Consider the following 16,573-nt stretch of genomic DNA (forward strand, 5'->3'; position numbering starts at 1 on the left):
GTCTGCTTTAAGTAACAAAAATACAGAAACCACAGATTTTATGAGGAACAGAACAAATATGAGGCAAAAATCTGCAAACGTTTTAGAAATGGTGGTAGATAGGGAATTCAGGCTCTTGTCACTTGGGCCCAAGGTACAGGGTTCAAGCCTTATTCTCTACCCACCACCATGAAGCAACTGGGGCATTTCACACACATACACTGCATTAAACAAATGCCCAAATCTTTGCCAAAACATAACATTTTGAGCTCAGATTTTCAACATATCTATGCAGCTTGCAAAAATATGTGAAGGTTGAAATTTACTGACAGAACTGAGCAATGCCACATACATCAGTTTGACAGAAGGATCCCTAAAATGGCTGGCTTGAAAATGGCATGCCAATGCTGCACATATTTAAAAAGCTATACTTTTTCACAGTACTAGATTATCTAAAAGAGTAGAGGAGATTTTCTAAATTAAAATATACTATTACACATATAAGACATATAATCATCATACATAAACTAGCACTTGTAAGATTCAAATTGTAAAAAACAAAGAAAGAAAACAAATACTAGGTACAAAAGCTGGGGTAAAGGAAACTGCTGCCCCAGGGATATGTTAGACGGTATGATCAAGCAACAAATAAATGCAGTCTGATTAAATTATGTGACATGATGGTCAATGTTTGTTGTGATTGTTAGGACATCTATTGAGGAGCTTTTATGGACCTGCTCTTTCCTACAGTATAGTAAAGTTGTTTGCCATAGTTTTCAAGATGCTATTATGTATCTACAGAATATTATTTACTTGCTTAACTTAGATATCTTTTTCTTTTTCCCCATTAACTGTGAGAACTGTATTGGGTTCTCATCATTAAGGACTATCTTTCTGTGGTTGAGGTCACCAAATTATCAAATATGGGCATTGTTTGGAGCAGTCATAGACTTGCTATAGTTATGCACTGCAATGTTTGTGGCTGTGCATATGTGCCACAGATATTACCAAATGTCATTTACTGTATTGTGCACCCTGTTTAGACTCTTTTCTTACAATATCTCCAGGTGTGCAATAATATCTGTACCACCATACTCACCCTTCTTGTTTTATTATATAGATATTTGATACAAGATGCACATATAACTTTATTATGAAAAATTACTTAAATAGATTTTCTCTAGATTAGTTTTAGATTTTAATGATTTGATTTAATGAATTACAGTTCTAAAGGTTCACATTTCATAATTTATAATGGATATGATAGGCAGGGGAAGCCCTTATCACAGTCAGGGTTGAGGGTATACATTTTAAAATAAATAGGACCTGCAACTTATCTAATAAACAGCGAATGACTAAATGGGCCTCTGGATCCATACTGGTCACCAGAATCAATGTTATTATGAATACTAAGATTCTTAATATTAAGATGGCACAAACGATTATGCAAATCATTGTTTTATGCAAATAGCAAGCAAGTTGCAATAAAATTGAAGTGGTCAAAATATCTTATTTGTGTTTGCGTTTTGTAGTTATCTGAGGCCCCAAAACTCAGAAGCATCTGAAATCCTCATCGTTATAAGTAAGCTTTTATAGAAAATTTCCTCAAATGGATGAAAGTGCAGCATGTCATAATCGCTGTTCTTATTTTATTCCAGCAAACTCCAGGGACCAAAGGGAGAGCTGCTGCACTTCAAAATCAGCTTGAGGAGTTCAAGACTGCCCTCTGTCATTTTCAAACAGAAAAACAGAAAATGCAAACTGAGGTATGTCCAGTATATATATATATATATATATATATATATAAGTACATTGTTGAACTATTAAAAGTTTTTAGTACTATTGCCATGCATAAGTGGTTGCAGCTGCCATACTTTCAATAAAGGATAATGAATATTCATTTCTTATCAGCACTGCTATGGTACCCTAATTCTTGCAAAACTAATATTTATCAAAAGAAACTTCTGTTGTTTTATTACTGCTGGAATTATAAAGTTCTTTCTGAAATGTAGTTTTCTGGTCATTATTTCTCATAAAGCATTTGTGCATCTTAACTTATTTTAGCAGTATCAGACAGGAGTGCCACTGATGTCAGAAGGTATATTTGTGTTATGGAGAACTAACATGGGTTTCTGTTTAATTCGTGTTGCATGTTGCAAAGAAATTTCATTTTATGGGACATTGTGACAAAACAGGGAAAAAGGCATAAGGCTTTACTTCTTTCTTTCTTTCTTTCTTTCTTTATTTCTCTAACTATATTTTCTTCTTTTAATGTGTTGAGAGAAAATATTAGATAGCAAGCATATGTTACGTAAACAATTCTCATAAACATCCAGTTTTTCCAAAAAAGCACTGTGACTCCTGCTTACTATAAATAGCCAACTGTCCTAAATAATATCATAATGGCAAAATAATGGCAGAAAAGATTTTGCCATGTTATTATTATTATTATTATTATTATTATTATTATTATTATTATTATTACTATTATTATTAATTACTGTGCATGAGTTGATAGACTATTGCAATAAACTTTATTATGCAGAAAGGAACTACCCATATAGGAAGAACACATTTTCCTGCACGTGTTATCATTGATAGAATACCATGTTTATCAAACAATATATTACTAAACAGAATGTTACAGTTTTGAGCAGCATGGTTCAGCAAATGACTTTCTTCAACAGGGCATTAGCCTTTGGGACACATTCCAACCTTGTAAATTTAGTTGAAATGCATTTGCTGGACAACCACAAAAACAAAGCATTACAGGTGGCTTAGCTTCCAAGCAGGGACTCCAGAAATCCAGTTTGTATTAAACTGCATCTTTCTCTGCACTGGTTTCTAATGCTTCCTGACCAGTGTCAGCTTTCCTCAAATAAATTGTATTGTACTGTTCTGTTTCCTCTTGCATCTAAATTGAAAAGTAGCTCACCTAGATACTAAGAAATTTATTCAATAACTAGTTTACAGAGTATATGCCTTTATGTGAAGAATCAATAAAAATGAAAAGCAATATCTGATGTATGTAGCAAATGATTTTGTAGCTTACAAAAATAAAAACTGGAAAAATCAAATTAAACTAAATGTTAGAGCAGCTATGAATGTGGTGACATGCCACTGCTGTTGAACTAAAGTCAACTACAGTACTTTTAATAACAGTAATTTGAAATTATATAATTGTATGATGCAAGCTGTACAAATATTTTTTAAAGCAAAGAAGTGAGGTGATGAAAAAAATTAGGAGGAAATATTCTCAGTGACAGGTTATTAGTGCCATCATGTGGCCAAAGCCTATTATTGCTTTAATACATGTTTTGTTTCTTTTTCAGTTCCAATAATTTTTTGAACTAGCAAAAAAGGATTGAAGACTTTGCAAGCAATTTTAATGCAACATAGAAGTCTGTTTCAGATTCAGAATCTTTAAAGTATTATTTCCCATAGCATGCCATGGATTTGTTTTTAGATATTAAAAATAAAAAAAATGTCAAGTTGGTCTGGTAACAAAAACTCTGCAAACTCACAGGTGATGTTGATATATAAATGGTAAGTAAGTTAAGCAAGCAAATAGATGCAGTAATCAAAATGTAACACACTACTTTGTGATCTATTTTTATCTACATGCTGTAGACATTCACATGTTTATCGGCGTACTGATAATCTGCAATTTGTTGTCAGCAAGTACTAACTATATGCTGGAAAATTATTAATGGCAATAGGCTGGTATCTAGCATCAGTATATTAAAACTGGCATACAAAACACATACCTCATCAGACTTAGTCTAAAGAACTGACTTTCTATGAGAAATAAAACGCCTCATTCAGAAGTGGTTGGTTACACTTTATAGATATCATATTTGTTTTCATTTTTATATCTTCAATATGTTTTCCTGCAGATTAACACAAAGTAATACACACATTATTCCACTGAAGCAAGGACAAAATAGTGTATTAATACAATGCTTACAGTTATTTAATTTTAAGCAAGTTATTCAAATTGTAATCACAAACATTATAAATTAAAATCATGTACTGGCAAAATCGCTATGAAATCCTGAAATCTTAAACAAACAGAATTAGTAAAGGAACCACAGTATACATCCAGCATTTCAGCTTTGTATAACCTGGGGGTTTCCATGGGAAAGGAATGACCTCAACAGGACATCAGTCTGGTTTGGGAGTTAGGTACAGACATTTGTCTGCAGTTACTGTGTTGTGAGCAGGAGCAAATTATTGAAACACTCAACTATATTCATTGCCATTTAAATAGCATTCCTGTTAGCTGTGAGGGAAGTTGCTTTTATCTTTTTACATAATTGTTTTTCTTCCAAGGTTTAATCAAGATAATGCAAATACTTCACATGTAATGTGACAGCTAATACTTGATCGATTCTAATTGTTGAAAAGCATTATATTTCTGTTCCAACATTAGATTGTATTATTTCTGCCCTGCCTTATTTTCTCTTTCTTAATCAGTTCCCCCTTCTGCTAAATTCCATAGCCATATCATTTCACTTGGAATAGGCAGTGGTAGAGGTGTCATATGCAAAGGCCACATGCCCACCCACCAAAATGTGTGGTACTCAGCTTATCTTTCTTCCCAGTTGATTTTTAGCATTAGATTAACTAAGAACTGAAAAGAAAAAAAAAAGAATGCAATGTACATATGCTATGAAAATGAAATTATGAGTGGAGAAATGGATCTGGGGCTATCACTCAAAGGGCATTCTATTGTATTAGGCACCCAGGACAGGAAATTGAATGAAAATACCTATAATCAGCTTAGGAGTACATACAAATATTCAAAAATGCAGTACAATCTGGAAGACCCACAGCTGGAGTGAGATAAAGAATAGTACGAAAGTTACAAAGCAGAATGGTTTGCCTAAAACACAGCAGCAGCAAGTCTAGCATCATAAAACTTGGCTGATGATAGGCAAGAGGGACAAGTACAGAGGAAGGAGTAGAGAAAGACATCATAAGCAGTGTACTACCAGGAAAACAGAGAGGTTCCAAATAGAACAATGGAGTCCCAACGTTGTTGCAGCACCCAGTAAGGGAGAGCTATTTCTTCTGCTGAAGGAGGCAAGATACCATCACTGCTGCATTCAAAATCAAAATGGTAGCCATGCTGAAGACTAAAATGTCACATAGCTATTCAGACTGATATGCTACCACAATACACCTCAACAGATATGGAGTATTGCAAGAGGAAGCCCACCCCACCAAATAGTAGGCATAAATAAATCACCATTTGTAGAGAAAGAGACAGCCACAAAGAAATGATTGGGGAATCATTTCAAGTAGCAACCTACAGCGATTGCAGTATAGCCGGTTGCCATAGGTTGATGGCACGTGCTTCCTATGACACAAAAAGTTTGCAGTAGAAGTATACCTTCTAGAAAATGGTGCAGACAACTGCCAATGAGTGGATCATCCCCTTTGTGCATTCCCCAGTGTCACAAAAGAATGAGTGCGGCCTTGAAATTAAGGTTGGCACATCACAGGAGTGTGCAGAAAAGTATGTCTTTTAGGTATTACTGTCTAAGCACTAACTGACTTTAGGAAGGCTGCAATAGATGGACTATGGGCCTGTTTCCACAGCTCTACATTGAAGGGATGCCAGTTTCACTTGGGTCAAATTCAGTGGCATTGAGTATAATAGAATGGATGGACCTATGGGCATAGTTTTACAGCAAATATTAGACCTTCATCATTAACATACAATCCAGTGTCTTGCTCATCTCAGTTAGATACCCCAGGGAGAGGTGTATTTGGCTTATGAACTCCTGAAACCAACACTGACCACTTAATCAATATACAAATTTTCATGATTTTAAAAGATTCTAGGCTGCCCTCCAAATAGAGAGCAGTTTTTATTACACTCCAGATAGCACAGATTTCTTTTTTTTTTACTGAGAGACTGGATATGTCAGTGGGTAGTCTAGTTAATAAAAAGGGGTAAAGAGGCCATGATGAATCCAAGAGGAACCTTTTAATTAAGGGGATTGGATTCTCCAGAGAATCCAGTTTTTATGAAGTATCAGTTTGAATGATATACCTTAGAAAGGTTTATAGACCTTTCTGCTCATGCTAGCTGCCAACAGGGCATTAGAAACAGAGAATGGTCAACAAGGTTGCAAGCCTTTATAGGATCTCTGAAAGCAGAGCCTTTAAAGTTTCCGTCATCCATGTGCATTCAAGTATATCTAGGTTAGCAGCTTAAAGAAAAGTGTTTTCTTTTCCTTTTTTTTACATCTTCAGTACTGTATTTTTCTTTTTTGTTCCTCAACTTCAGGTTGAGAAGGAGATCAATATAGGAGCTGCCTGAAGTATTAGTTGACTAAGATATTCATACACACATACAGAGACACACACACACACACACACACACACACACACACACACACACACACACACACACACACACACACACACAAACACACACGTATAACATATGAATATAACTGTGTGTAATTGTGTTCATATATACAGTTGGCAGTTTGTCAACAATCACTACACTTTATTGTTTAATTAATTATAATCACTGTCTTGGTGATTGTACTTTGACTGCAATTGCGCAACAATGAAGTTAGTCCATATAAAACTCATAGTCACTTGCGCAAATGCAATAAGGTTATTCCTGATGCTTGTGAATGAACATAGTAAAGGCAAGATTCACAGAAGCCATTTACACTGATGTGAAAGGCCTTAAAAATAATGAGATACAAATAAAAATGTTGTAAAATGTAGTATGATAATGAGGTGTTTGCGCAGTTTACAGTCCGGCATCTGTGTGGTATGGATGTCTTGTGAAAGGTGATGATTTGTCTTTGATATCGGAGTTGTAATTCACAATCCCTTCAGCAGTTTTTCAAAGTAAGCACAAGCACTTCCCTGACACAAAAATGAATTAGTTCCCCAAGCAACCCACCTTCATTTGTTTTTTCTTAAGTATGAACAAGCACTAAAATGACACAATAAATTATTTTGCCCAGCGATCACTTCACCAGTCTGATCATGTATGCACAAGCACTTCCTTGACAAACAACGGAATTATTTTCCGAAGCAACCCCTTCAGTAACATTTCCTAGTATGCACAGGCATGTAAATGACACATTTCTCCAAGTGACCCTTCAGTAACTTGTCCAGGTATGTAGAAGCATCAAATAATCTTGCATCTCTGTATTCTCTAAGAAAACTGCTGTTTACTGGCATGTGCAGGGCTATTTACACACTTTGTATGTAAACAAGCTCATTATAGATTCATGTCTATGATTCAAACTCATACACATACATGTAAAGCCCCTTAACAGCATAGTAGCTGTTCCCCTATTGCTTATGCATTATGCATGTTACTCATTTGTGACAGGGGCGTGTTTACAGGAAATCTTTCACATCTTCATTAGCATATTCGTAGTCCAGGATTTGCTTATCCACATACCACTGCTCTTCATGGATCACCTCTACAAAAATGTGAAGTCCCGGACTATGAATTCCAACCATAAAGTACAATGTGTAGGAACAAAGTAAGCCCCAACATGAAAAAGTGTGAGGGCAGTTACAACCATCTAAGAACTAACAGTGAAGATGTTTTATTTCTCCCTCTCGCTCTGTCATTTTTTTTCATCTGTTGGAATCAATAGGTGTAGTGACTGTCATACATGTTTCATGGAATGAGATACAGCTAGATTTCTATTTTCACTTTATATTATTAGTTGTTGCAAATATTTTAGTTAGTGGAATTATTATACAGTATGTAATTTTTTTTTACTGTAATTGTTAGAGGTGGGCATGCATCATGGGATTTTATACCCATTTATATGTGTATATTTGAAGCCTGGTTAATATGAGTTTGTGCCTAATTAGTTTGTCAATGTATGCACTTTCTGTGTTTACTTAATGTATACGGTGTCACTTGAAAACAAGCTTACACCAAATATTGCAAAATAGCTGTAATGCTCTTTGGAATACCATGGTACTCATAAATAACACCGCCATAGGCATAACAGACCTCTAAAGTAATAACATCATGTGTCCAAATCTATAAATATTAAAAAATTGTGTCTGTATCAAGGCATCTAAAAGGACTTTAATCGAATGGCTTAAAAATCAAAAATGCCATTCATCAAAGTCGCTCTTTTGGGAGGCTGCACCCCCCCCTCCCCCAGTAATTATATATACCAACTCTGAGATCACACTACAGTGAGGGAAAATTTTCCAATTTTCACTGTACCATGATCTCACAAAACCCACCTCAATGAATGGCATTTTTGATATTAAAGCCGTTTGATTAACATCCTTTTTGATGCCATGATATAGACCAAAAAATTCCACATGTAACCATACTTACTATTAATATCACACACAAAATTAATAACAGACAAGGGAGGAATTCAATAAAGTTTACATAGATGGATTTTCCATGTAGGCATAGTGGCATGAATCTAACATGGAAACCGTCAGTCGTGCAATCCACTAAACAGAGCAAAGGGGCGTGCATGAGCATGCGGACACAGAAGTGTCCGTGTCATACAAATCACCTCATAAGCAGGTGAAATTCACGCAAAAGAGGGTGTTTTGTGATCCAGGAAGCAGCTAGGTATCCGTGCAGAACCCATGTTGGTGTCAGAAATGTACACAGAAAATAACCGTGTACAGAAATATAAAAATTGAACAGGGGCTGTAAAAGCCCAAGTATAAGGTCAGAAATGTCATGGTAGGCACAGATATGTTCAAAGCTATGCCCTGTGAGTCCAAAAACTAATGCAAAATAATATAAAATAATATTTTTTAATATCTGTAATACAATTTCACAGCACACAGCAATGCGCAAACATGCTGTTATGCAAAAAAGTTAAAATGTTTAAAAACAGAAAATATGTGAGAATAATGCATTATACTGCCCTGCATGCAGTATGTACAATAGCAGATGTCAGTGGTTGCTAAGGAGGCAGGCCCTGGAATAGTGAAGTATCCAGGTTATGTGCAAGGATCTGTATGCAAATGAGCTGGGGTTTACTGAATAACAAAAATAGGCCACTGTGTCCACCGATAAAACACGTGTAGCTACATAACTGTATTGGTGTCAGTAGAACAGGTAGTTGACAAACAAGGGAGTGTGTCACTATAAGTGTAAGTTTATTGCAGCTTAGAGTCACCTGTTTGCATGCCGCACAGCTCAGCTAAGCAGGGGTGTGTGTCTAGTGCTGCTAAGCTTTGTTTAGCTGCAGGGCATGTGTTTTAGCTTATTTAAGCTATGTTGAGCATGCCCGTGCATGGGGTTGTGCCCAGACTGCTGATCAGTGTTTACACCAGTACTGCAGGTTTGCTCTCTGCACTGCAGTGCTTAGCAGGGAAGGCATTGAAAAAAAAAGGATATAGCCTGGGAAAGCCAGTCATGTGTAAATGACTGATAAACCCTGTTCCACTCGGCCATTCAAAGCCCTCAGTAATATACCTGGCAGGTGGAATGCATCATAGCCAATCACACAGACTGCACCTGCAGCACATCACTATAAAGTATGCATACACCCTACAATCTGATTTCTCACTCATATTCTACACACTTGGGAATTTTAACTGACAGAATGCTAGGGGCTGCTGCTGCTCTGCTACATCTGTATGTGCTAGAGGCTGAGGTAAGTGCTGATGCGGATGCTGACAATAGGCCTAGACAGAAAAGGAGAAGAGTGTTCAGGCCCAGTGTAACCTTCCAGGAGCTACATGAGCTGGAGATTGTAGAGTGCTACAGGGTGGACAGGAACATGCTACAAGAACTTAGCAAGCTTTGCTGCCCTCAACTCAGACACAGAGTCAACAGAGGGGAATCCAACCCAGTGGAAACAAAGGTATGTGCAGCCCTTAAAATACTAGCTTCAGATACTTTTCAAAGACCAACTGGGACATGATGGGGTCTCATAGGCATCTGCATCCAGGGTACTCCACCAGTTCCTGGCTGTCATGCAAATACACGCCACTGAGCATTTATTTACCCTGCACCCCTGAGGAGAAGGCCAGCTGCATGCATCTCTTCCACCATGTAGCACACTACCCTAAGGGACTGGATGCCATAGACTGCACTCATGTGAACATCAAAGCTTCACCCAGTGAGGAGGGTAGAGTCTAAATCAACCGCAAGGGGTATCACTCCATCAACTGCCATGTCATGTGCAATGCCCAGGACATTATCATGAGTGTGTGTGCTGGCCTGGAAGTTATCATGACTCCCATATCTGGCGTGCATCACATCTGTACTAGAAGTTTTCCAGGGGGGCATCCTGTACATTCATCTACTGTGGAATGCTGGCTATGCACTGGAACTGTGGATGATGACACCCATCAGAAATGCACACATACCTACAGAAGAATGCCATATTGAGATACACGCACAAACTAGGAACATCATAGAGAGTGTGTTTGAGCTGCTCAAGTCATGGTTCCACTGCCTCAATATATCTGGTGGAGCCCTGCAGTACTCTCCAGCCATATGTGCACAGATGTTCACAGTATGTGCCATGCTATGCAATATGATCCTGCAGAAATAGCTGAGGCAGGATTATCAAAGGGAAGGGACACACAGCCCCCACTAGTGTCGAGGTCCCACAACCACAGGGGGACTTGGAAGAGGAACCTCCTGAGCCTTTTCCTGTAGGCAGATGTAGGCATGCCCAGCATGCTCTGGCCTTCGCAAAGAGGCAACACATAGCACATGCACTGACAACCTAGGGTCCTAGTGACTGACACCTCTCTGACTCACATACACAGTAAAAAAAAGATGCCAGCCACACCACAGAACCTGTACCTTACCATGTATTGGCTGTGTATTGTGTGCATCAAACAGACTCAGCACTGAAGCACTGTTATCTCAGCTGCTGAAGTCACAAGATAAGTCACTCTTCTTCACAACAAATGCATGGGATACTAGACTATGGTACCATATGCATAGATCTACAGTATGTATGCAAGGGAATAGACTGGGCTACTGGGCTACCTACAGAGAGCCAACAGCTATGTGGGACAACATGTACTCTCTGTCCAATACTGGTTGCCCCATAATATGCAGTAGGCCACTGCACTATGTGAAGAAATGCCAAACAGTGGGGCCATTGGACAGACGCATGAGTGTCAATGCTAGAAACCCCTACCCCCAACACAGCCACGCTCCCATACAACTGCAGTAACAATATGTTAGCAAGGTCATAGCAACAGACCACACAGTCCCAGGGCTGTCCCAAACAACCTGGCAACATGTCCTGTTTCCTTGATATTCAGGGGTCAAAATTATGTTCATCTCCTGTTGATAGTCTCAGGAATTAAACTTTACTTTCTGGTAGCTAGTGTGGCTTAGTGGGCTAAGTGCATTAGCATGATAGATGGTGTTCATGGTTTGAAGCTGGCTGCACCTACAATTTTGCATGTGAGGTATTACTGTGGTAGGAGTTCCACAGACTTATAAAATATGTCACTATTTGTTACTGCTAGAAAGCTGGACAATGCCAAAGAGAATGAAGGGATGGGAAGCCAGAGCTATGGACATTCCACATGCACAGATTAACCTGGAAGGTGGCTAGTATAACAACAGGTTGTAACAAGTCAGAGTAGCAGCAGGATGTACAGGCCATCACGTAACTTTGTCAGTACCTACAAGTCAGTGGGCACCATGTAGTTGTATATTACCTAAACAACACAACTGTCTGAGGAGAAGCAGAGCAGACATATTTTGCAGAATGCTGGATATCAATACAGTAAGAAGTGAGAAGTCTGTAAGCCTGTGTGAGGTGTTAAAGCATGTACCCCAGTCACTGCAGAAGTAAAATTACTTAGAGCAGAAAATATGGACAAAGCCATGAACAGGAGTGGGACAAAGGCCCACATATAAAGAGAAGAATCAACTAGTGGCCACAGAAATGTAGCTAGTACAGAGAATAATAGGTCATCCAGTAGCATTTGTTGTCTGCTGTGGATGGAGTCGGTAAAAAACAAAACTGTCTCTCATCAGTTCCTAACATCAAGTCTATAATGATTTGCCATTGATGTACCTGAAAGTCAAAATGCTATGTAAAACATACCAGACATATGATGCAAAACCCTGTATAATCAATTACAATCTGTACACACCCTAGTTATGACTCAGATATTAAGTGCAGCAGACAGAAGGGGAATCCCTTGGATATAATACCAGGGAAGTGCTGGGATGCTGAATCTGGTGCAGCAGCCAGTTTGGCTGTAGCACACAACATCCTGGATTGAAGTACAAGTAGGTCTGGCCTGGAGTCACCTTGTCAGTATTGATGGTCACACTGGGCATGGTCCTACACTTAGCTAATTCTAGCCTGTGTCTGATGGCTCATATGCCTAAAGAACTGAGATGTGCCTATATCACTGTGCATACAGACAGGTATGCATATGTATCTGTCTCCCTCATCCCCCACAGACATAATAACCCTTATATGTGTGGCACACACACATACACACATATATATATATATATATATATATATATATATATATGTATATGTATCTATATATTTATATATATATATATATATATATATATATATATATATATAGATATATATATATATATATATATATATATATATATATATATATAGAGAGAGAGAGAGACACATAAAGGTGTACAGTGAATTAGTGCTGCAGTAACTTGTACACCAACTGTAACCAATGGCGTACAAGTAGTACTGTGTGCTGTAGTGTGCATTAGTAGATAGGCAGGGGTTCTAATCTCACATCACCCATCGTGTGTATGTACTTTTTTCCTATACAGCAGTACAGACATCCCTATAAGACTTATGTCTGTGCAATGGTCAATCATTTTATGGCCTTCTGACTAGCATCCTCAACAGTGCTCACCCTATCAACAGCTGCTGATGTCATCCACCTTAACAGCAGTGGCAGACACTGTCAGAACACATAAGCTCTGTGGCGCATGCAATAAGTACTTAGTGCAGTAGTATAAACTGATAGATAGCGGTCCTAAACTCATAAAGGGCAACTGTGTGTGTAAATATACCCCCTTGCAGCAGTGTGTCTGTGTGCAATGGTTATATATTTTCTGGCCCTGTCGACCCCCCCATTGTCCCCCATTACAGGCCCTGCTGAAGTCATCCACCTTAACAGCACTGGCAGATACTCTCAAAACACCTAAGCTCCATGGCGCATGTGATAAGTACATAATACTCGAGTGTAAACTACTAGAAAAGTAGGGGTTCTAATGTCAAGAACAGCAACTGTGTGTGTGAAAATATACCCTGTGCAGCAGTGTGTCTGTCTTGCCTGTGTGTGTACATTGGTTAAGGCCATGTGAGTAGCTTCTGGTCATAAATAGCCCACTTCTAAGTACGCATAAATGCTATCCGCCACCATCTACATTTGTAGGTATGGCACACCCAGTTAACATGTAGGAAAGGTAGGATGCATTGTCACAGGATATTTGTGCAGGATTGTGTTGTCTGCCCTCATTGCCCCTGACACACTGTTCTACACATACGCACATAGGTAACCAAGCACATATACAGCCGTTCCTTGCTGATGTCATACTTCCTCTTTACAACCATGCCATCCTGAACTACTGTACTGCCAGGAAGTCTCTACAGCATAGCCACTCAGACCTCTGTGACAGAAACATACAAAGTTCTGAGAGATACCTGTCAGTCTGCAATAACACCACCAATCTAACATCATGTGGCAATGGAACACATACTGTGATGTGTACTCAAGATGCACCCCAGCATACAGTACCTGCCATGGCATAAAACAACCACACTAAAACATGTCATGTACTGTACTATAAACACCCTGTGCATCAGACACCTATTTGGATGCCCCTGCATCAATGGGATGGATGGCAGGGATGTGGCACAGGTATCATCGCATGCACAAGGTGTGGTGTGGGGGTGCCAGAGGCCTAGGCTGTGCCAAACAGTTGACATCATGTGTGGGAGTCAGGAAGGGGTGCTGGTCAGCTGGGCTATGGAGAGGTTTCATATGTGTCTATTGGTGACCTGCAGGTGACAGTGCTTATGAATGTGTGCGTGTATACAGTCAAGCTGTGTGCTAGCCCTACATGTGGGTATGTTGGATAGCTGTAGACTGTATATGACAGAATGGACAGTTTACCATCTCTGGCCATGAACACGGGAACTGACTGCGCCAAGAGTGACACTGGTACCACCATGCCCAGGGTTGGTAAGGTAATAATCACTGATGGTGACTGGTGTCTGCAGGGCCTGTGTCCCTCATGGGACTTCCCAGGACCACATTCCCATAGCCTGCCACATCATGGTGTGGATAGCACCCTCTCTTCTGTAGTGCTGGAGGTACTGCTATAACTGGAGCATGAGTATGCACAGCCATGTGAACTCTCAGCGGATGTTGTTGCTGACTATGGCCACGTGTCCGATGCCCTATTCCCACCCTATGTCCTAGCACAGACAATGTGTAGTCAAGGACTGACAGTGTTTCACCTCACCATCTGTCCACTATATCAGTGAAATGATGCATGGCATCACCTATGTGGTGGAGGGAGTCACAGATGTCAGACAGTGATGCATCCATAATCCTGAGTATCCATCTGGTGTTGCATTTGGAATGTGCCTGTGCCTCCATGATGGACCAAAACATGCATCAGGTGACTCATGATGTGACACATATAACAGGTGGTGGATGAGCAGCAGTCCTGTGAGCACCCCTGTCGATCTGCCTGTGTGGGACTTCACCAATTCTCTGGCAATGGCCAGTGTCTACACTCACTGATGCCATTGTTGCCACACTCTCCTGTTCGATGCAGCCACATTCTGACTGTCTGATATCTGTGGCCACAGGGGACTGGGTATGTGTGGGTATACTGACTGTGTGTGGCGAAAAAAGGGGAGGAAGTGGGATGTCAACCCATGAGATGAATTCAGCCCCTAATAACCCCACCATTGCCTCACTATGGCCACCACCATCATCAGAGTCTGATGAGACATTGACATCAGGTTGTGAGGGGGACAAACTCCAACCCCCATGGTCACCTGTGAGGAGGAAGACAAAGTAAGTACATTACTGCCTGCACTGTTATGTATAGTCACACACATGCATACGCACACACACACACACACACACACACACACACACACACACACACACACACACACACACACACACACGTGAGGTGCCAGAACTGCAGTACATATACCGCATCTTATTTCTCATCCCATGCACAACACACATGCAGACTACAACAAAGACAGGCCAAGTAAACCACATGCACTGCAGTTATGTCTGGTTAATGTTGCCACTACTATACATCTGTGAGATTAGCGATCTGTTAGTGTATGTGCTAGACCTACACCTAAAACACAGTGCGCCTGTCTTTAGAATACTATTGTCCCCTGCATAGCAGACTGCATGGAACTTCACAAAAATAAGTGCAAATATGTTACAGAGCCTACACATACACTCCTGTGCTTACTGATACAATGCACTGCAGTTAACCCTGCCAAGACTAAACATGCATGTAGTGTACTCTGGCTAAGCACATCACTTGTGTATACAGCAAAATTGCAACCTTTAACATTTTTGGGGTATATATGAGCCATACAAAATCATTATCACACTCACTGGGTGCAGGATGTTGGACTCCGGCCACACCTGATAGACCTATGGAAAGGTGAGGAAGAGGTATTGTCAGCAATAACAAATAGGCATAGTTATAGGATAATATGTGCATATAGCTACATGTACTGTAGGTACTGTGATACTGCCTACATTGCTGACATTCTGAGAATGTGTACACAGGCGTGCATTACAAACAACCACCCTCCCCAATGCAGATTGACCTGACATCTGTTTACTGGTATGCAGAGGCTGCCACAATGACTGATACAGTATTACAATAATGCACACAGGAGGTTTACCTATATGCTCCTCTGCTGTGGAGGTTGTGGCACCCACCTCCATGATGTATGGGGTGATGGATGCTTGGGAGCTGGTGGATGATCCCAGGTTTACTAGGAATTCCTCTGTGGCTGAGTTCTACTGCTGCAGGCTCCCCACCAGTGACAGCACAGTCCCTGGCCACAGCAGTGGCCCTTTGCCATGCAGCATTTACCATGTCCATCACTCTGTGATGGATCTGCTCATAGCTTCTGTTCTGTAGCCCTATGCATTTCACTGCTGTGATAAAGTCAGCCCACATTGCAGAACACTGCTCATGATTGTGGCAAGTCCTGGAGAGTAAAATGGAGTGAAGTGATGCAGTCATAGGTCATCCAGGATCACATCATTTTCTGCAGCTGTAAACAGCAGATGCTTCTGTCTATACGTCCTTTCTGAAAGACATGAATAGGAGAACACATCATAGGACCACATATGTTGCTCTCTGCTATTTACACACCTTGCAGATCCACATTGGCTTGCACTATGCACTGCTACTTCCCACTTTATACCCCGCCATTTATCAGCACAGTCTGTATGTGGCTATCAGCAGCATAATAACAATACCAGTTATGTCCCTGTGTCCCGTGATGGAGTGTGCTGAATGTCTATACTCCCATCAATCCCATATACTGTGTTGTGTCCCCTATGG

General features: G+C 40.0%; 1 protein-coding gene across 1 annotated transcript in view; it reads left to right on the top strand.

Moving 5' to 3' along the window:
• BFSP1 (beaded filament structural protein 1) overlaps positions 1–16,573 on the top strand; it is a 569,852-nt gene that overhangs the window by 412,338 nt on the left and 140,941 nt on the right. The window contains exon 7 of the mRNA XM_044060145.1: positions 1,638–1,745. Within this exon, the coding sequence (XP_043916080.1) occupies positions 1,638–1,745 (108 nt within the window). The remainder of the gene's footprint in view (positions 1–1,637; positions 1,746–16,573) is intronic.

This window comes from Protopterus annectens, chromosome 1.part2 (assembly GCF_019279795.1).
Source record: "Protopterus annectens isolate FY-2018-M chromosome 1.part2, PAN1.0, whole genome shotgun sequence".
NCBI lineage: Eukaryota > Metazoa > Chordata > Ceratodontiformes > Protopteridae > Protopterus > Protopterus annectens.